At 41.5% G+C, this 20,633-nt stretch overlaps 1 protein-coding gene across 10 annotated transcripts in view; it reads left to right on the top strand.

Moving 5' to 3' along the window:
* The window catches only part of NF1 (neurofibromin 1), a 252,664-nt gene extending 234,256 nt beyond the window's left edge, over positions 1 to 18,408 (top strand). For 5 of the 10 annotated variants that reach the window (XM_058703847.1, XM_058703852.1, XM_058703846.1 and 2 more), the window contains 6 exons: positions 176 to 276; positions 1,325 to 1,467; positions 1,845 to 1,891; positions 3,101 to 3,317; positions 4,670 to 4,768; positions 14,732 to 18,408. In XM_058703847.1, the coding sequence (XP_058559830.1) occupies positions 176 to 276; positions 1,325 to 1,467; positions 1,845 to 1,891; positions 3,101 to 3,317; positions 4,670 to 4,768; positions 14,732 to 14,874 (750 nt within the window). In that variant the 3' untranslated portion in view covers positions 14,875 to 18,408. Of the gene's footprint in view, positions 1 to 175; positions 277 to 1,324; positions 1,468 to 1,844; positions 1,892 to 3,100; positions 3,318 to 4,669; positions 4,769 to 8,977; positions 9,032 to 14,731 lie in introns of all 10 variants that reach the window. The other 5 variants (XM_058703851.1, XM_058703855.1, XM_058703854.1 and 2 more) reach the window with 3 other exon arrangements.
* Positions 18,409 to 20,633: the final 2,225 nt, after the last annotated feature.

Raw genomic sequence — 20,633 nt, 5'->3', positions numbered from 1 at the left:
ACCTTTTGTGGGGGGTGGGTTTTTTGCCCTCAAGTTTTTATTGCAGTCTATTCTTGGGAGGCCCTTAAATATTAAAAACATGAAAAGGAAGACGGTCTTCTGCCTCTCACCAGAACAGATAACAGTTCAGCCACAGAATAAAATGTGTTTTGTTGACTTTTTTGCACTTTGGCAGGCTACACTGGTAAAATATACCACGGATGAGTTTGATCAGCGAATTCTTTACGAATACTTAGCGGAAGCCAGTGTTGTTTTCCCCAAGGTTTTTCCAGTCGTGTAAGTATCTCTTGTTTGTGTTTGACTTTTGTATCTATCTTGAAGTCATGTGTTTTATAAAAGCTCGGGCAAAGTATCATCCGATAATGTTCACCGGTTGTGGAGTGGGGGGGATACGAGACAGTGTGATAGAGATTTCAGCTTAGAGACAGTGGTTTAGTGGGGGCCAAGACTAGTTTTGGCCTATTAGGGAAAACATTTTTTTTTTTTTTTATCTTGTTGGTTTTCTGAAGGCTTCATCCTGATGAGCATTGTTCATTCCCTCACTTAGCAGCAAAGTGTTAGATGCTGTATGTACCTGTTTTGGTTTCTTTTTTGGTAGAGCTTGTGTGTTTATCCACAGCTGAGTGAAAACAAAATTAACCTTCTATATAGGAGATGACTTTTATTCTCTCTGAAGAGCAAAGATCATATTCGCCTCAAAGTATTCAAATCTAAATAACCCAAAGAAACATGGGCTATTCTATTCCTGATCTAGACCTTCTATGTAGTATCATTGTATCCTTACTTTTGTTTAATCTCATTTTAAAATGTCAGAATTTTATATAGTTGGCTCTTGGTTATTTCTATTAATGGAGTGTGGCCGGGTTAGACGTAGTTAATTTCCTCTTAATTTTGAATAGATCATATGTTCCACCCCTCCAAATTAATTTTGCTCTCCTAAAGTGACTGATATTAAATTTAGTTTTAACTCCCTGGGTACATATCAACAGTCAGCAGAAAGAAATGGTCCTAAAACATGTCAAATGACAGAAGCCAACCTTGTCTTGAGCAAACAGTCACCATATATAATTAAACACGGTTGCATGACAGTACTATTTGGTTGTTTTTACCATATTTTTCTTGACGACTAAAAAGGACAAACCACGAAAATAAATTCATACGTTTAATGTAGAAAATTGGAAAAGCACCAGAAAGTAAAAAAACACCCCTCTCCCTTCATCTTTATCACGTTGTTCTGGGGAATATATGATCTTTTCCAGTGTATATTACCATGTAGGTTTCCTTTAAAATGTTCCTGTGTTTTGTTCTTGTTTTTTTTTTTTAGACACAATTTGTTGGACTCTAAGATCAACACCCTATTGTCATTGTGCCAAGATCCAAATTTGTTAAATCCAATTCATGGAATTGTGCAGAGTGTGGTGTACCATGAGGAATCTCCACCACAGTACCAGACATCGTACCTGCAAAGTAAATGTCTCAGGAGGATGGTTGATGAACTTTCTAAAATGAGCGCTGTTACAGAGCGCATGACTGAAGAATTCGTTATAAGGGATCGGCTTGTTCATACTTCTCTCTCCATATGCCGTTTTCTGACTCTTTTCATTGCGTGTTGTTCAATACAATACAAAGTTGTGGTTTACAACTTTTTAAAATTGCAATATGGTTTTATACTGAGTTTAAGTGAGTTTTAATCTACCCTGACATTCATTGTAAAAAAAAAAAAAAAAAAAAGGTTTCAAATGTGTGTAGGTTTTAAATGTCATCAACTATACAACTTATTTAATTTCTGTTAAGATTAAGAGAGTATCATGCTTGTTGTAAGAGTAACATTTGATTTGTTGCAGGTTTTGGTTTTAATGGCTTGTGGCGGTTTGCAGGACCCTTTTCAAAGGTAAGAAAATATTTTTTTCTCTACTGACAAAATGAAAGTTTTTATTCATATTAGTGTACCTGCTCTGAGAACATACAATACTCTGAAAACCAGAATGATGATTCACAATAAACACATTATTTTTCTAAAATGTTTTCCAGCATAGACTCTTTCCAAGAGGCAGCACCTTTAATAGGTTTATATATTAGTTTTTACCAAAAAACAACTCAGTTCCACTTAGGCTTGACTTTTCAGAAGGGTGTGATGAACTTCTGCAAAGTTTTCTGCTCTCGGTCACTCATGTGTTTGATGATCGTAATGCATACACTTAAGTATCTTGTAATCAGAAAGGAGCATTACCTGTGGCTAAAATCTACCTCGTGACCCAAAAGTAATATAATGTTATATTTCAACTCAATCTCCGTTCTTAAAAAGATTACATAATGAAAAAAAAAATTACCTCCTGAAAACATTTTTCCTTCCAACCTGTTGGATTAGATTCATTCTTCCCTGAATATATCCTTATTTGTTTCTACTCATTTTTTTCTTTGATTGGCGTTAGTTGATATAGTGCTACATAAATGTGTTTTTGATGATTCTATTACTGGTTCCTCTAGATTGAGATTCCTTGAAGGCAGGACTTCTTTTTCTTCCCCCTACAGTTCCTAGTGCAGTGTCATAGTTTTATGAATTCAGTATTTCATTTTTATTTTGTTCAGTTATTACTGAATATCTTTTGATATGCCAACGTTGTGATTTTTAAAATGGGTCTGAGTTCCTAGGAGTAAGTATATCGTGCAGGAATGTGTGTAGTTGCACGCAATTCTCTGCCCTTCCCAGTGTTCAGTTAGTCGAATATGTAAATGGCAGCTGGAATGATGATACTCCGTTCGTTTTCTCTGTTTTGGAAAACTGACTAGACATCATTCCTGATGGTTTTATTGTCTCAGGATCAATGCCGTCTTTGCTTCTGCATGGCTTTCAGTAATTACAGGTTCATTCGGAAGCTGTAGGTGTAAGCCAAATAAAATTCCCCACATTAAGTCCCATGGTAGTCTAGAAATACTGCACCAACCTCTCCCCGCCCCCTTTTAGCGCTGCAGAATACAAAAGAAGAAAAACAGTACATTAAGCCCAAAACAAAAATTGAGTTAATCTTTTGTGGCTTCAGAGGGGATTTACAGAAAAAAAGAATGGAGCTAAAATAATTTCCTATATTTTCCATTACAGCAAACCCAAATCCCAGACTATGCTGAGCTTATTGTTAAGTTTCTTGATGCCTTGATTGACACGTATTTGCCTGGAATTGATGAAGAAACCAGTGAGGAGTCCCTCCTGACACCCACTTCTCCTTATCCTCCTGCAGTGCAGAGCCAGCTTAGTATCACTGCTAACCTTAACCTTTCTAATTCCATGACCTCACTCGCAACTTCCCAGCATTCCCCAGGTTAGTAAATGTAATCTTTATATAAATTTGAGCAATACTATTAATATACCAACATCAGGACTTCCCTTGTTATCAGGTTATAGTATATTTATAGTACATTTTGCTCCTTTTGATCATGAGGTTCATCTTACATTTCTTCTTTACCTTAGAGTTGACTTGAATTTTGTTATTCTGTAAAGCTTTCTACTTTCAAACAGTTATTCATAAGATAGTGAAATGTTTAGTGTTCACACAGTGTTCTAAGGTTGATAATTTTTTAGAATTTGGCCAGGAAGAGCAACCTCTGTTACCTTACCCTGTAAGTGAAGAAAGAGAATTAGAATTCCCTTCCTAGATATATTAGCCTTGCCCTAAGGGCTTCTATGTCTCTGGTACAGCGTACCATATCCAAAAAATACACAAAGTACGGTAGTACCCCCTCTCCCCGTTGCCAGCAACAACTCAACCATCCAGAGACCAACCTGAAAATCTATAAATTAACAGCCAGAAAAAAGCCATCTCAAGAAAATAACATCTTCAAGCTCATAAGTGTGTTCCTTTACCATGGAGTCACTCTTAGGTGCACATGGGAAAAATATGCCAATGCAAACACGCAGCCAAGAAGTGGGTACACTGAGAAAGAACAGCTAATAGCTTGAGCAGGGCTGAGGCACACAAGATGGCAGGGATGGCAAACTTCACCGACTCCTGGGCTCATCCAGTGTCCCAGTGAATGTTCTCATACACCTCTGGTCCACATCAAAGGTGCTACTCAGGGCAGAACTAACGCCACTGTATACGATGATGACAGTGGGTAGTGAGGGAAAGCTTCTGTGTAGTCATGTTTGCTATTCAGAATGATACCCTTCTGAAATGGTAAAAAATTTTTAAAAAAGGTTTTGCGTTTAAAGTTCCATTATCTGAAAATTCTACTTATGAAGCAGCTCATTCTATAAGGAAAAGGTACTATACACTGTTCTTTTTTAGGTGTTAGCATGGATTTTCTTTTTAAAAGCCAAGTAATGTATCACTCCTATTTTGTGATGTTCAAGACACATAAATAGAACCCCCAAGTTTATAATCCTAGTTTTGCCTCAGTATTTAAACACGCATAATTTCGAAGGCCTGAAGAACTCGGCAAGTATAATAGCCAATTCGCATGATAAACCGTCTCATTAAATAACCTGTATCCATCTATTACGCTCTGCTCAACAACAAAGCTTTGGTTAGCAGAGGAAACAAACCATTTGGTCCAGCATTTATTTATCAGTCACCTGACTGCATTTCTTTTTTCCTCCAAGAAATAGAAGAAATCTGGCCAACTTCCCTTCCGCACATAACCATGTTCCTTTGCCCTCTGTCCCTTATTCCAGAGGACAGTGTTTCTCCAAGTGTGATTCCTAGACCAGCATCGGCGTCATTTGGGAGCTCGCTAGAATGCAGGTGCTACAGTCCCACTGCAGACCTCCTGCGTAAGAAAGTCCAAGAGTGGGGCCCCACCAGCAGTCTGCTTTAATAAACACCCTGGGTGATCCTTACATACACTGGAGTGTGAGAGGCACTGCCCTAGGGTATGCCTGTGATCTTGACCCTTTATCAGTGTCCCAACCATTAAAGCCAGGGAAAAACTTAAAATACACTTTCTTCTAGATATTCCAGCCACTGAATTCTTTCCCTCACCATCACCATCCCCTCCAAATCTTAGCATTTTGGAGCTAAGGAGAACTACAGAGATAATTTAGTTCTAGGCCCGCCAGGGTTGAGGGTGATGGGGTAATTAAGGTATAGAAGGGTGAAGGTAATTGCTTTATCACGCAGTTCTTCCCCAGAACCAAGGCTAGTGCTCTGCCGCATTGTCTTCCATATCTGTGATGTATCCATCACCTTTCTTCCTTCCCTTCATCTCCCTTTTTCTTTCATTTATTTGTCTATTTACTGCTGTCTCATTACTTCCACCTGCCTCACCCTAAGTCCACCACTCCTTTTCTTCTGTAGGGCTGTTTTCTGGGTTCCTTGTTGTTTGTAATGTTAATGACAATCAGAAATGTGTAGACTCTGTCTATACTGTCCTCTTGTTTTTTTAAAGTTTGGTCTATTTCCATCAAACTTTTGCCTCTTGGGCTACTAAAGTGGTGTTAAACCTGTCAAAATGATTATTTGTTTTTATATTAACTCTTTTTTGATTTTTACACCCGGACTAATTGTTAGGGAGATTTCTGCCCGTCTTTGCCCACTAATGGAGACAGTAAAGTAATCAGATTGAGAATAAAGGTAACAGTACAAGTTCCCCCGCTAGTTGATTAATTGCTTATATCCTGTATTGGTTTAAAAAAAAAAAAAATAGCCCTACCCTGCAACCTCTTATTTAGAACTGTTTATAAAAATCAGAAAGTAGTATGTATGGTTTTTGTTACGGTTTTATACTTACTCTTAGCCAAAAGGCTGAGAAGCAATTTTTTTGGTTAAAAATTGGTCACTTCCAGTGTCCAGTGTCACTTCCAGTGGTTCTTCAGACGGCTGCTTGAATAGACTGCCACACTCTGGAAACCTGCCACTATTCTCAAAGGAAACTGAAGCTTTAAAAGCAATAGAATTAATTAAGTAAAATCATGGTGTTCAGCAATTCCTAGCTCTCAATTGCAAATTGTGTGTCCTTGGTTTACCAGATTAATTAACCACATGTTTTTGGAGAAGGTGGTTATCCTTTCAGTAGTGATGTCACTCTCCAATGAAACAAACCCATTTTTATCTTTAAATTGTGGGCTCATCTCTATGAAGGGATCCTGGTTTATCTATGTATACAATCGCTGCACTTTTGTCTTTTGCTCTTATGGAATTACCTCTGTAAGAGTTAATGCTTCATTTGTAATTAGGTATCCTGCTTTGTATCTCTAGCTACATGTAATCTTAGATTCCTGTCCCCTCTGTTCTTTATGGAGTGGACTTGCTGATATCAAAGGGCTGAAAGAGGTGATGAATCTTACCCAGATTCCTAACTCAGCCTAGCATTTCTGCTTTGCTGTTTGGCTGTATAAAAGCAAAATATTTCCCTATCTCCACTCCCATTAGCCAAGTCCCAAGCGTAAGTATTTAAAGAAACTCGATGTCACCCCCTGAAATGGAGCACAAATGTGGCTTGCCATCAAATTACCCAACATTAATCTGCGCCCAATCTCCTGAGCTGTAAGCAGGTGAAGTCTCTGTTGCCCTATGTCAAAAAGCCACGGTTGCTGATCTGCATACAGCCCAGCTCTTCACTGCAAACTTTCCTTGTCGATCAAGGCACTGCTGTCTACATCTTTGTTCCTTAGCAGGGTCAGCCACTCAGCTGTATTTTCTTTTTGGTCACCAACCAGCCTTCTCTGCTGTCAAATCAGCTAGGTAAGAGATTCGTAAACTCCCTCCCACTCCGAAACATTAAACCTCACTTAAATAAAAAAAACTTTCAGTGGTAATTCATCAACCACCAGCTTTTGAGGAAGGGGTGGTCGTTTACTTACACAAAGCAATTGCCTCTGAAAATGCATTCTTCTTGACAAATTATCATTAGCTCACTTGTCTATCCCCTTAGCACAAGGAGGATTATTTGATAAATCTATATTTTAAAATGTGTAAATGGCTGTTTTCTGACTCCCTCCCTAGTTGAAATTGAATTTGGCATCGGTGGAGCCATCGGTGGAGTTCAGTGCATGTAAAATTGTATTAACTGTGGACCTTTTAGCCAAATGGGCATAAAACTTTGCCTCTTCAGATTTTCCCAAATGCCACTAAGAGAACCCTGAAGAGAATCCATGGAATTTACTCTCTCATATATAAGAATATTCCAAATTGATTTTTTAATCCACTATTAGGTCCAGGGTGGTAGAGTTGGACTTGAATGGAAGAACCAGGATTAGAGCTAGAAAATCAGGTCTATCCACTTAGAAATGTTGGGGCAGGCAGGGGGCGGGGCGGGGGGTGGGAGGGAGGAGTACCCTCTGTCTTGCTTAAGGCCAAGCCATGAGTGGCTCCTGTAGATGCTGAGCAAAGAAGCCTTTTTAAAGCCATAGTTCTGAATGCTTTATAACCATTTCAAGTGCAGTCTCCTGGCATCTTCTCTGCACGTTAAAGAGCAAGTATATCAGAAATAAAATCCAGATAGAATTAGTACTCATTAAAAAGAAATTAAGCAGATCCACTTCCAGTGTATTAAAATTTAATTGATACTCTGCCAAGGTCTCCTAGTATTTTTCACACTGTAATTTAATTCAGTAAACATTTGAACATCCGTTTTGGAGGTGTACCCTAAGGCACTCTGGGACACGTAAAGATGAGAGAGACCCTGGTCACCAGCGACATCACGGTTTTTGCTTGTGGATCTCACTCAGTATTGGATTTTGAGCTAAATTTTTTACTTCCTTCTAACAAATTCTACATGTACACAGGTTCTTTGCTTTTAAGTGCAAAATTAATACTACAGTGTTCTGTAGAAAATAACCAAAACTCCAGATATTTGTCCTACAGAGATCCGTGCAAGGAACTCTTTTAGACCTAAGGAAGCGGGGAAGCTAGTGGGACTTAATACCTGCCCTCAAATGGATTTCAGAATAAGAGGGGTAAAGTGCACACAGATAACTATTTTGATTTGACCTCTTTTGTGGGACTTGCCATGTTGTACTTTATACTGTTTTCTGATGGATCAAAGGGACATCTGTTTGGAAGAATCACATAACAGTCGTGACAAAACTTTTATAACATATTTGTGACCTCAGAAAATGTGAGGTGTTAATTGATTTTTTAACCCAAACAAGCATGGGATCTATTTTAAATGGTTTTTGCTAGAAAAAGGATCTTTCCCCCCCTTTGATTAGCTTATTTTACTCTTAGTATTGGAGCATGAATGTTTTAGAACAAAAGCCTGTTCAGTTGAGTGGGTGTTTTGTTTTGTTTTGTTTTGTTTTGTTTTGTTTTGTTTTTAAATCACCCCTTCCACTTTATTTTGGGACTGTGTCCAAGCCTGTCGGTTACTCACTTTCCTTCTGAAATGCAGACCTTCTGGGTGGAGCAACTGGGAATTACAAGCATTCTTTAGCCAGTAGCCCTGACAGTTATATGCACGGTAACACTGTGTCAAGACCATTTCTCTACACTTAGACTTAGCTCTGAGCCCTTAACGTTCCTGATGTGTTTACCAGGTTTAAAATGTCTCCCTCTTAGAAGAAACTTAAAGGCCTCTCTCTAGAGACTACTTAAAATCTCTGAAACAATTTTAATGTTTTAGGGAACTGCATGTGGTATCCCCAGACCTTTATTTGGCATTCTCTTGATTATTTTTCCCTTCTTTTTCTGTGTTATTATTATCCTGTATTTCAGGGAGAAAAATAATTTAAGCTGAGCACTTGCTTGCTGTAATTTCTAATTTTTCATTTAATTTTTTAGTTTAATTCTTGATGTAAACTAAAATTATTATTCTAACGGAGGTGGTAAAAACATGTCTACCCGTAAAATTAGAAGTTCTAACATGTGTTTACAGAGTGTAATATTTAGGCGATTAATGGTCAGAGTTCAATAATTCAAAACTGATTTCTTCTGAAAACCAGGGAACATAATAATCATCCCATACCTACTCGTATTTCACCCTTTTAAAAAATCCTGTGGCCATCACTCACTTTTGTTTTTCCTTCCATTCCGTGTCTGTGAAGCTTCTCTGCCTTGCTCTAAATCGGCAGTTTTCATGCAGCTGTTTCCTCATCAAGGTACTCTATCCTTCCGTCAGCTTTGCACGAAATACCGCTTACCCCGCGCTCGTCCTGGGCACGTGGCATGAGACTTCACTCACCGATCCCTGTAAGCACAGTTTGGCTTAGCACCTGAGGCACTTGTAACACCACCGCTGTAAGGTCTGGTGCTTATTGGGCCTGCGGGGCCGTGCAGTCTGTCTCCGTGAGGAGCTGCTTATACCCACCCTCCCCTCCGCCGCCCCCAGCACTGAACATGCGGTCCCAGCCCTGGGCCAACGCAGGCAGGGTCACCCCAGGGACAGTTAATAGGGAGAGCAGGGTAAGTCGTTTGAGGAAGAGTTTCTATCTTAGAAGTACTTGTTTTCCCCCAATACCAATATAAATCCAATCCCAGTATTTCCTTACAAATTAAAGCTGCCCGTGTACTCTAGCCCCATATTTAAAAAAAGGAATGCGGCCTGTACTTAGTTCTAAGGGCTAAGAAGAAAAAAATGTGATGCACTTATGTTTAATTTATAAAAGCTGTCTCTTCTTTTACTCTCCTATAACTATTACACAAAAAGGTTAGACCTAATACAAAAAGAAGTAATGGCAATTGAGGAAAAGACCATAAAAATGTTTGTTAATTCTTAGAGTTACAAGTTTGTATATCTAGCTTAAAGTACAAATATTTCCAAACACGGACTTAACATGTCTCCACGAAAGTATTTACTATACCGTAAGAACAAGCTATTGTTACCTCTTCTTCCAAAGTTTGTGTTTTGTGCTTAATCCCATTGTCCTAAGTACACATCCTAGTATGCACGTTCTAGTGTAAAATTCAAGTCCTATGCATTTGTTCTAATACTCCTTTCAGTACGTCATGTGGTCTTTTTTATTTCAGGTGTCAAGAGCGTCTTGATTTCTGTAGTGGTTATCTTATCTGTGTGCAAGAAGTCTTCACATGGATTATCTTGTCTGATTCTTCTAACAGCCCTTGGAAATAGGCAATTCTACTCTTACCCTTAATTGACAGATTAAGAACTAAAACCTAAAGTTAGGTTCTGATCCAACCAAGACTCAAACCTGGGTCTTCTGACATGTTTGCTTCCTTGTCTGTAATAAATGAGCCCTCTGATGTGTTTGCCTTCTCATATATGTCTTAAGACTTTTCTGACAGGTTTGCCGTATTACGTATGTAATCAACCAAGCAACGCGGGGTCAGGTAACCTACCAGAGCTCCTGTGCAGCTGGTGTGAGACTTGACTTCTTAGTCTTTTTGTTGTGTGACCTCTCACAAATTAACCCATTTTTCTTTGGCTTCTCAAGAACTAAAAGGGGTTCAGTCCTTTTATTGTTTCATGAAAGTATAGGTTCCAGTTTGGGGAAAACATTTTGGTCTTTAAAAAAAAAAAGAGGTGAATTTTAAAAATGGAGTGTTTTATTTTATGTTAGGTTAGACCTATCCCTAGCTGTCAAAATATATAAACCATGATACCTGCCTTCAAGGAACTCATGTTCGAGCAGAGGAGTTAGATTTATAACTTCAATAACTATTATGTCATGTAATCATTTTTCCTTCTTGATTTCCTAAAGTCTGGCCAATAACACCTTTTGTTTAGGATTTCATCTTTATCTGGAACCACCACAATTCATTGAAGCATAGTGCTTATTAATACACTGCTCTAGAGAATTTCCAGCTTCTTCTGTCCTGCATGTCTGTAACTGGCTGCGTGTTTGACCACAGCCCATATGGGGGTGCGGGGGGGGGGGGGGGGGGGCGTGGGACTGAAACTAGGAAATCAGGACCACGCAAGTTTTTACCTTTGTTTCATTCAGGTGGTGGCCTCTGGGTTTCTATCACCTCAGGCAGCTTTGCTCTTGTGCCCACTGAGAGTCAGAAGCGTAAGCTGTTGCTTAGGGGCCTAAGAAGAGACCAGACTGCAAAGCCTCAGAGGGGCAACACCAGGGTCTGCTTCCTAATTTAAAGCATCGCCTGTACTGGTCCAGGGTAGATCCTGTCTCCATTTGAGCAGTCTGGCTGGCCATCTGAGAGTTCTTCCTCTGGGATGCCAAGCCCAGATCCCTCACCAGTGTCAAGAGCGGATTCTAGATGTCATTGTAGAGAGCAAAAAGAAAGAATGCTGCCAAAATTCTCAAATGTGCAAACCGGAAACCAAAATGCCAGAACTGGGCACCACAATCGCTCTGTTTCGTTCTAACTTGGCTTCTCCAAGATGCTGCACCCTGGTATAAATGTAATGCATTTTTAATTGATTTTTTTCTTACATATGACCCTCCAAGATGTTTGTATAAACCTGTCCTTTAAAGTAAAACAGTTTTGCTGTGGAGTTAGGAAACAGTTATGCCACATTTACCTGTGTGTGGCTTGTAGAGTCGGGTCACCGAGTAGGAAGAAAACACACATACAATAACAAGAATTGAGATGAAAATTAATATGAGGGCAGAAGTAGGACATCAACCTCTAACATAGCCTGGAGGCTTTTGGCTGTGGGTGATGGGACAAAGTCAGTGATACTTTAACATTTTTAACCAAAAGGAACAGGTGCTCATTCGGGGGGAAAAATGAGGAAATTCAGGAAAATAGAAGAAAAAAATCACCCTTAATCCCACCACTCTAACATTTTACTATGTTTTATACATTTTATAAATGTTTAACATTTTGATACATCTCCCTCCCGTTTCTTTCCTTTACATAGTAAAGGTCTAAAACTTTATAGCTTGCTTTCTATCCTTAACATTTAACAGGAAATAAATAAGCCTTTTAAATTTTTATTTAGAGGTCTGAAAGTTACTTGCTTGACAGAAAATAGAAGATCCTTAGTATTTCTTTGGAGAAACCTTCACCCTAGTGACTTAGTCTGTGACTACACCTTCTGTGATTTTCATTCTGGGAATATCAGCGAGCAGGCCCTTGTGCCTCCACAGAAGCATTGCCCCTCGCAGTGTAATGAACGAGTGCCTTCTCCCTGGAGTGAGCCCAGCCCAGCCAGTGGCAAGGCTATCTCAAAGGTGTGCACACGAGAGCAAGCCCCAGGCTGGCGGATTGCTGCCAGAGAGCCACGGGCCCTCCTCGTGGTTGCCCACTCTGAGCTCCTCCTGATGGCTGTCTCCCAGTTGTTTTCAGACTCTTCTCTTCTTAAATCCTCGTTTTGCCTGAATCTTACTTTCTGTGAAGGATAGGACCCCAGGTAAGGAACTGTGGACTTGAACTTGTAGGCCCCATGCAGATTTAAGGAAATGGAAGGTCATATGCACTGAATTCATGACAATTTCGGATGGAGAAAGCTAAAAAAAAGAGTATTTTTGTCTTTTCCACTCCATATATGACACCACACCCTCGAGATCAGGGGTTGCACGCTTTTTGGCTCTGAATCACAGCGATCACATTTAAAACTGGTAGCATTCCCTTCAGCCCATGTTTACTGAAGAAGATAGCAACTAGATCCTAAAGGAAAAGGAAAATGAATAATAAATAATCTTTGCTTTTTTGGGCATAGAGGAGATAAGATGTAGACACAACTGGTGGTGTAGGGAGACTGTAAGAGATACAAATGCCCTCTAGAAGCAAGGAGAGAGAGAGAGAGAAAGTTCTGGCAGGAGACTGCAGAAGGCATCAGGAAGGAAATGGAGAGGAGAAAAAAACGGGTTGGATGTATCTAACGGAGACAGGCGTGGCAATGAAAAGAGCCTGCACAAACACACACTGCAGAGCTCAGGGCACGCTAGAGATGATGAGCAGCCTTCTTTGCATTTTGTTATTATTTTTTTTTTTAAATCGCCTGAGGAAGATGCAAATAAACACACAGACGAGGACAAAGCTCACCCAGAGTTCTGTCACCCAGAGAAGCGTCCTGTGAACACCGGGGTGCGCTTTCTTCCATTCATCTTTCTGCACACATGGTTAGAACGGGACAGATTCCGGATGCTGGTTCCCTGTGCCCGGCTCCTAGGGAGGGGTGGGGGGCGCGGTCTGACTCTGCACTCAGATTGCAGCCCGGTGCACGCTCTCATAAAGAAACACTAGCAAGTGTCCGCCTTCCCGTGGTAAGTTCGAGACAGCAAACCCCTGTTGAGCCTGTGCACATCTGGCCTTACACTCTGAATGGAATTCAGGGCCAAGTCTAAATGATGTGTGGCTCCTGGAAGGTCATCACAAATTCACTTCCTTTTCATGAGCCAGTAAGTAGATGTCTGGATCTATGTCCATCTTCTGTAACATAAAGCCTTCTTGGCTTGAAATGGTCCTTTGTCCAAAAGTGGGTATTTTTTCATCCTCAGATTTCATGTTTATTTTAAAAATCAAATGGTATGATAAGAATTAGGTAAAAATTACCTGAATTAACGCTACCCAGAAATAACGTATTCTGGCAGGTGTTTTCCCAGCTTTTTTTGTTTTTTTTTTTTTCTACTTTTACTAAATCATGGTCATCTTTCTGTATCCGTAAATATCAACCAGTACTTTGCACTTTGATACAAATTGCCAACATGCTCTCCAACTTTCTGCTGTCCCACCAAGTGATACCATAGGTGGGTATAATCAGTAATTATTTTGGTAAATTTTGCTGAAGCGTAACAGAAAAATACACAGATCAAATTTACAACCTAGTGAACTTTTAAGAAGTGAACACTTAAAAATCCAACATCCGAATCAAGAAACAGAACATTGCCAACACCCCCAAGAAACTACCTACATTCCCCCTTCCAGTCACTACTTCCCAGGGTCACCACTATTCTGTTACCTAATTTGTAATCTTTACTAATCTGATTAACTATGTTGTGTTTTGCTTCCGGTTACTTTTATGAAGTCACTGCTTGGACTGTTGATAAAATTCATTGTAGGGCCCAGTTTCTGGAGGTTAAATCTCCTCCGTGAAAGAAACGAATGGCATCTATTTTAGGTGCAGAAAATGAAGTGATATGCCAGAGTTGAAAAGGTTAAAGCAAAGATTCTACAGGGGCACCTGGGTAGCTCAATTGGTTAAGTGTCCAACTCTTGACTTCCACTCAGATCATGATCTCACAGTTTGTGAGTTCGAGCCCCACGTCGGGCTCTGCGCTGACAGCATGGAGCCTGCTTGGGAGTCTCTCTCTCTTCCTCTCTCTCTCCCCCTCCCCCACCCCCTGCTCATACATACACTCTCTCTCAAAATAAGTATTTTTTTAAAAGATTCTACAGTATAACCTTTGTCATATATTCTCAGTAAATATTTGAGTTCCTTTGAGACAGGCACTGTGATTTAAAAAAAAAAAAAAAAATCTTCCTTTCTTTGAAATGACAAATTTCAGTATCTTCTGCAACTGGAGAGTACATTCTGTGTTTAAACACCAGTAAGGCCATGTGGCTAGAAGCTGACCTCTGCTGGAAGCTTCTGGTATGATTTGGTGGTAGGAGCTCTCGTCTTCCCTGGTGGCTGCTAGCCTTTCGTTCAGCTCAAGCCCGCCTGCCTCTCTAGCTTTTCCTTGCAACTTGTCAGTTTGTTCTTTTTCTTTTCTTCCTTATGCTGTTTTTCTGCCGTGATAGCAAATTTTGCTTAACAAAATGTGAAGTTTTGTGTGTGGCAAGGTCTTTGTGAGTAAACGTCCTAGCAGCTGTTACAATGAAATATGCAAAAGCAGTTTGCCAGGTTGCACCTCCTTTACACGTCCCGATATTCAGCCCCGGAGCCCAGCACCAGAGGAGGGAGAGTAACTGGCTGCTTCTCTTCTCTCCAGGGATCGACAAGGAGAACGTTGAACTCTCCCCCACCTCTGGCCACTGTAACAGTGGACGCACTCGCCATGGATCCGCAAGCCAGGTGCAGAAGCAAAGAAGCGCTGGCAGTTTCAAACGTAATAGCATTAAGAAGATCGTGTGAAGCTTTCTTCCTTTCCTTTTTCAAACAGACTTAACTCACACGGGCTCTTCGCCAGTGACCCCTCACCACCGTGCTGTGACGCTGCACTTCATGTTCCACGAGGAGCCCGTCCGAGTCTGCCATGTTGCCAGATGATCAACTCTTGGAAGCATTGCCTAAATCTGATGCTGCTTTTTCTTTAACTTTTGTTGTTGTCGTCGTTCTCCTACTTTTGGTGTGTCTGGTGTGAGCAGGTGTTCGGAACAACTGCAAAGAAAGTGGGAGGTCAGGACGCTTGAACTGAGAACGTCCCACTTGTGAGAAAGGATGAACTCTTGATTACTGCTACCACTGGCCAGCTATGAAAGCCATTTGCACAGAGCTCTGCCTTCTATGTTTTCCCCTCCTTCGTCCTACAAAGTAAAGTGTTAGTCTCACTTACACACTTTTCGAGATAGGAGTTCATGGGACAAGTAGCACTATAACCCCGGTATGTTTAATCTGACTTTTAGCTGTGGACTTTTTTTTACCTTACAAAACCGAAGGAACCGTAGACGTCAAGCCTCAGTGACTTCACACCGTAAAGCCACAGGCAAGGTACTTTGGGGGGTGGAGGGATTTAGAGTTTTGTAATGAGTTCTTACGAAATACTAACACTCGAGTATTAGCAATAATCACAGGAAAGGAAGCATAACCACGTATATCTTAACATTACCGAATTAAAGCGACGGGTTCTGAGGCCTTATCCAAACTCAGTCATCCAAACTAGTTTATTTTTGTCTCCAGTTGATTATCTTTTAACCTTTAAGTATGCTGAAAGTTGTTGTTTCTGTTTTTGTAAGCCAAAACTATACTAAGTATAGTCATGATCTGTTTTCCCCCTCCTTCTCTTCTTTCCTAAATAATTCTGAGCAGGGTAACCCGTGAACAAAGTGTTGGAAATTGTTCCTTGAAGGTCATTTTCGTAAATGTTTGCATTAGCTCCATAGCAAAATGGAATGGTACGGGACTTCTAGAGTAGCTGATGCTTTTCATTTCGTTGGATGATTTTCCCAGAAACAGAGTGTGGTGTATATTATCAAAAGTTTCTTTGATGACATGTATTTTAAGTGTCTTGTGATCTCACCCCCTCCCCTCCGAAAAAATCAGGAATCCTTTTAGCAAACCATTTGGGTTCTATATGATAGAACTGCATTTAACCACTGTGAAAGGACGGGCCGGCCTGCATTAGTGTGACAATAGGGGACCTTAACAGTTGCTGCTATACTGAACCGTATGGGTTATCCTGGTGTTGGAATTTCCCTGGTAATGCAGACCCAAGTTTTGGGTGGTACCTGCAGTATGCAAAATGATTTGACTTCAGTGAACACAGTCGTAGTATCCGGATGTTCCAATTTAGAACTGAACCGTATTTATTACAAAAAGATAATATCCCCCTATTCCCAGGTTCCCTTTATATGTTCCGATGTGATGGCTTTGGGAGGGGAAAGAAACGTAGGGGAGGGGAGCCTCCTGTAGTGCTATTCCATGAGCGGATTTCAGTAAATTAAATTCCACAGCTAAATCAAGAAATAATGGTACATTGAAGTGTTCTGATTTTAATAATATAACACATTTCACATTTATCCACACAGTAACAATGTAATATGTTAATGTAAATAAAATTGCTTTTGATATTGAGAAATAACAAGAATTTAATTTTTTTAATTTGTTTACAGTCTCGGAAAAGTAAGAACCATCTGCCAAAATAAAAGGAGAAAACACTTTAGTTAATACTAAAGTTAATAGTTATTTTGACATAGAACTGTTGGAAAATATTGAAGACAGGTGCAATTAACTAAATTTGTGTTTTTATTGTAGAGGCTGCGTTAGAGTAGTGTTTATGGTAACAGAGCAACTAAGTCTCTAAAGATGCTAAGACTAGAGCTGAGTTTAGAGGTAGATCCTTAACAACCCGATGCCGCGCTGCTGTTAAGGTCGTGGTTCTCCCACGACCCCGTGCTCCTGGGAAGGTATCGCGACTCCTTGGATCCTGGAATAAAAGGCAGATGTGAGCCTTTAATCATTGTGGTTCCACGTTTTTCCTCTTGGTTGGTTCGGTGCGTGTCGGTGGGTGTTGTCACACTGTTCTGCTTCTCCCAATCAAAATAGAGCAACTGCCAAAGGTTTTCTGTTAAAAATAGTGATGTTTCCATAACAAACTTTTCCAGGTATGATATTTCTTAAATTTATTCATTATTTCCCTCTAGTGTAATGAATGGAATGAATTCACTTGAAGTACCTCACGAAATGATCAGCGTTGCACAAATCAAAATTGAGCCTTCTTTGAACTGCGAAAATACTTTTTTGATCAGTACATCCTGGAAATTTGAGAACGCCCTAAGGTTTAAAATTTACCTTGTTTAGAGAACTTCTGACTTTTGAGGAGAACCTAACTTTCCAAGTAACTAAAATGAACATGAGCCTAAGCCTCACCAGTACTCGTCCCCTGAGAAATGAAACACTCTCTCAGGCTTCCTGCCACCATCTATCTACACAAGAAATCTGAGGTTCAGAGCAAGTTGCCCATTTTGCGTAATCCGATGTGAGTTCTACAAAGAACATCATAATTGGGGTTCGTGGATGTTTCCCCTGACTTGCTAAAGAGGCAAACGTGACGCAGCACGTCGCTGTGCAGAACCCACCTGTTTTATCACGGGCCCCATCCCAGGGGTGCGCCCTCATTCACCAACATCGCGACGCCGTTCCCTGGCTCTGGGGGAAAACGGCGAGGCTCTGCCCTTCATCCACTCACCCCTCCCCTGCCTGTTACAGAATGCCAGCCCCGTGCAATCCTGATGGGGGGCGGGGAGGGAGGAGAAGGGGGCGCCTGGACCCCCAGGAGCAGTCAGCTGCCACCCCCACAGGACTCCCTCCCTGCTTAGCGGGTTTTAGGCTTTTTCCGTTTTGTTTTGGCTTTCTGTTTGCTACACCCCTCCCAGCCCTCCAGGCATCATGAGGCATGTCTTATTCAATGTTATGCAATGGACTTCTAAACAAAATTCACTCTTCGTGTCAGCCACACAATTTTTTTTAAAGCAGTATATTCACCTGTAAATAGTTTGTGTAAAATTTGACAGAAAAGTATATTTACTACACTGTAAATACATGTGATGATATATTGTATTATTTTGCTTTTTTTGTAAAGCAGTTAGTTGCTGTACATGGATAACAAAAATTTGATTATTCTCGTGTTAGTATTGTTAACTTCTTCCTGCGACTGCGTTACATCATTTAAAGAAAATGCTGTGTATTGTAAACTTACATTGTATACGATAACTTCCTCTCCTTTCCATCTGGGCCTAAACTTTGGCAGTTCCCTCGTCTACAGCCTTGTGAATATTGTCCGCCAGCAGGAGAAATACTGCCCAGCAGTCAGAATGGATCATTGTAGGGGAAAATTGTAGAAATCCATTTCAGACCATTGTTGTTCCCACCCCGTTTTCCTCCCTGTGTATGTACTCCACACCACCCACCCACCCCCCTTTTTTTAAGTAAAATGTAAATTCAATCTGCTCTAAGATGTGGGGAGTTGTTTAATTGCTTCACATGCCTCAGCTCTGTTTTCTCCCTTCCCCCCACTTCCCCCTGATCTTTTGAAACATCAAGGCCGGTTCCTTTCTTTTAAGGATGCCTTGGGTTCTCCTCCCTCCCACAGCATGGGACAGACCTTTCTATTTCCAGAACCTCTCTAAAGGAAAAGTAAAATAATTTTGGTGAACCGTGTAGGGGAGGAAGAGTTTTCCTCGAGACTTTTAGGGTCCCTGGCTGGGTCTGAGAATTAAACTGACAAGGACAGCTTAACAGAAGAAAAGCACACAGCACAGGTTTACGTATACAAGTTTTACATGACACAGGAGCCTTTATAAGAAAATGAAGACCCGAAGCAATTAGACCTGGGGGTGTTTATGCTTGTTCTGCCCGATGAAGAGGGCAGTCACGGAGGAACATGATAGTCAAAGAGTGTGAGGTAAGTGTAGTCAAGGGGAGGGTGGGGGACACTTAGCAAGGCCTGTTTGTTTCCATGGTCTTGTCTTTGGAGATAAGGATGCTCCTTTTTTCTGGGCCTAGGGAGAATGGCCCTCACAGGAGGGGATTATGCCCTGTTTTCAGGGGAAAAGGGCAGGGGCAAGGTCGGAGTGAAGGCCTCCACCATTATCTCAGACTCTCTGTGCCATGTTTGGGGGTTGTGTGGCCTGATCCCCATCCAGTGCTTTTTCAGGACAGCTTAAGCTGAGGGGTGACTGTTCTCTGGGATGAGCCGTCTTGACTTCTTTTAAAATGAGCCGTTAGAAATGCCAAGACCCCCCTGAGATGGAGCAGTCAGAGGGCCTGTGTTGGGACCGTACAACTCTCCCCACCTTTTCAGCGTTCCCTCCGTGGACTCTTCTGTGACACTACGTGGGTAAACACTGGAAAACACTTTCCCTGGCTCAGCTGATGCCAGCTTTACTATTTACCCCATTAGGTGGGCTACTCCCGGGTGGAGAAAGAATCCAGCCTAAACCCTGTAGGCAGGACAGAGCTGATCCTTAGGAGGTGGCAGTGCCTGGCGTTAAATAAAGGACTAAAGCACCATGAAACAGATTCCCGCACGTGTGGGGCAAGTGCTGGTCTGTTTGTGGGGACACAGAACAGGTGTACCTCACCTGAAGAGCTTGCTAATATTTCTTGGGCCCTCCGAGGCACAGGCAGACTCCAGGGATGGGGTTCTAGGAGGGACAGACAGAGTTTAAAGCCTCTGAGGTGACTGTCCTGGGTGCCCAGGCATAACTCCGCTGTCTTTTCCCTGTGGCCTAAGGCGTGGTAGCCCAAACTAGGGATGCCTCTGGGGTAATAACCCTTTGGACCACACCTCTCTATCCCTGGACAATAAGCTCCTTGACACGGACCATATTGTTTATCTTTTGTGGGGCCCCGTGCCCTTTCTTGGCCTGTACAGACTTTTGCTTTCTGGGACACCCTCGGGGACTTGAGAAATGACCAAGAAGTGTGTCCGGGTGGAGATATGTCTAGTGTGCAGTTGAAAGTAGGGTTATAGGGGCGCCTGGGTGGCCCAGTCGGTTAAGTGTCTGACTTCAGCCCAGGTCATGATCTCACCACAGTTTGTGGGATCGAGCCTCGCGTTGGGCTCTGTGCTGACAGCTCAGGGCCTGGAGCCTGCTTCGGATTCTGTGTCTCCCTCCCTGTGTGCCCCACCCCCGCTCGTGCTCTCCCTGTCTCTCTCAAAAATAAGCATTTTTTTAAAATTTAAAAATTAAACGGGGCGCCTGGGTGGCGCAGTCGGTTAAGCGTCCGACTTCAGCCAGGTCACGATCTCGCGGTCCGTGGGTTCGAGTCCCGCGTCAGGCTCTGGGCTGATGGCTCGGAGCCTGGAGCCTGTTTCCGATTCTGTCTCCCTCTCTCTCTGCCCCTCCCCCGTTCATGCTCTGTCTCTCTCTGTCCCAAAAATAAATTAAAAACGTTGAAAAAAAAATTAAAAAAAAAAAAAAATAAATAAAATTTAAAAATTAAAAAAAAAGTAGGGTTGTATAAGAGGTAACTGAAGCTGGGGATGATGACCTGACCCAGAGAAGACAGGTAGCAGAGAAGCATCTAGGCAGAAAGCATCACACCCCAACAGGAGATTCGCTCATTCTGTTCTTTACTTTTTTCCATTCTTTTGTCCCACTTTGGGGGGTGTACCCTAATTTCCTACATTTTAACTCCACAAAAACAGGCCTTAGGGGCACCTGGTTGGC

The sequence above is a fragment of the Neofelis nebulosa genome, chromosome 16, assembly GCF_028018385.1.
Source record: "Neofelis nebulosa isolate mNeoNeb1 chromosome 16, mNeoNeb1.pri, whole genome shotgun sequence".
NCBI classification, from domain to species: Eukaryota; Metazoa; Chordata; class Mammalia; order Carnivora; family Felidae; genus Neofelis; species Neofelis nebulosa.
The sequence above is the reverse complement of the archived record's forward strand: the minus strand, read 5'-3'. Positions and strand labels throughout refer to the sequence as shown.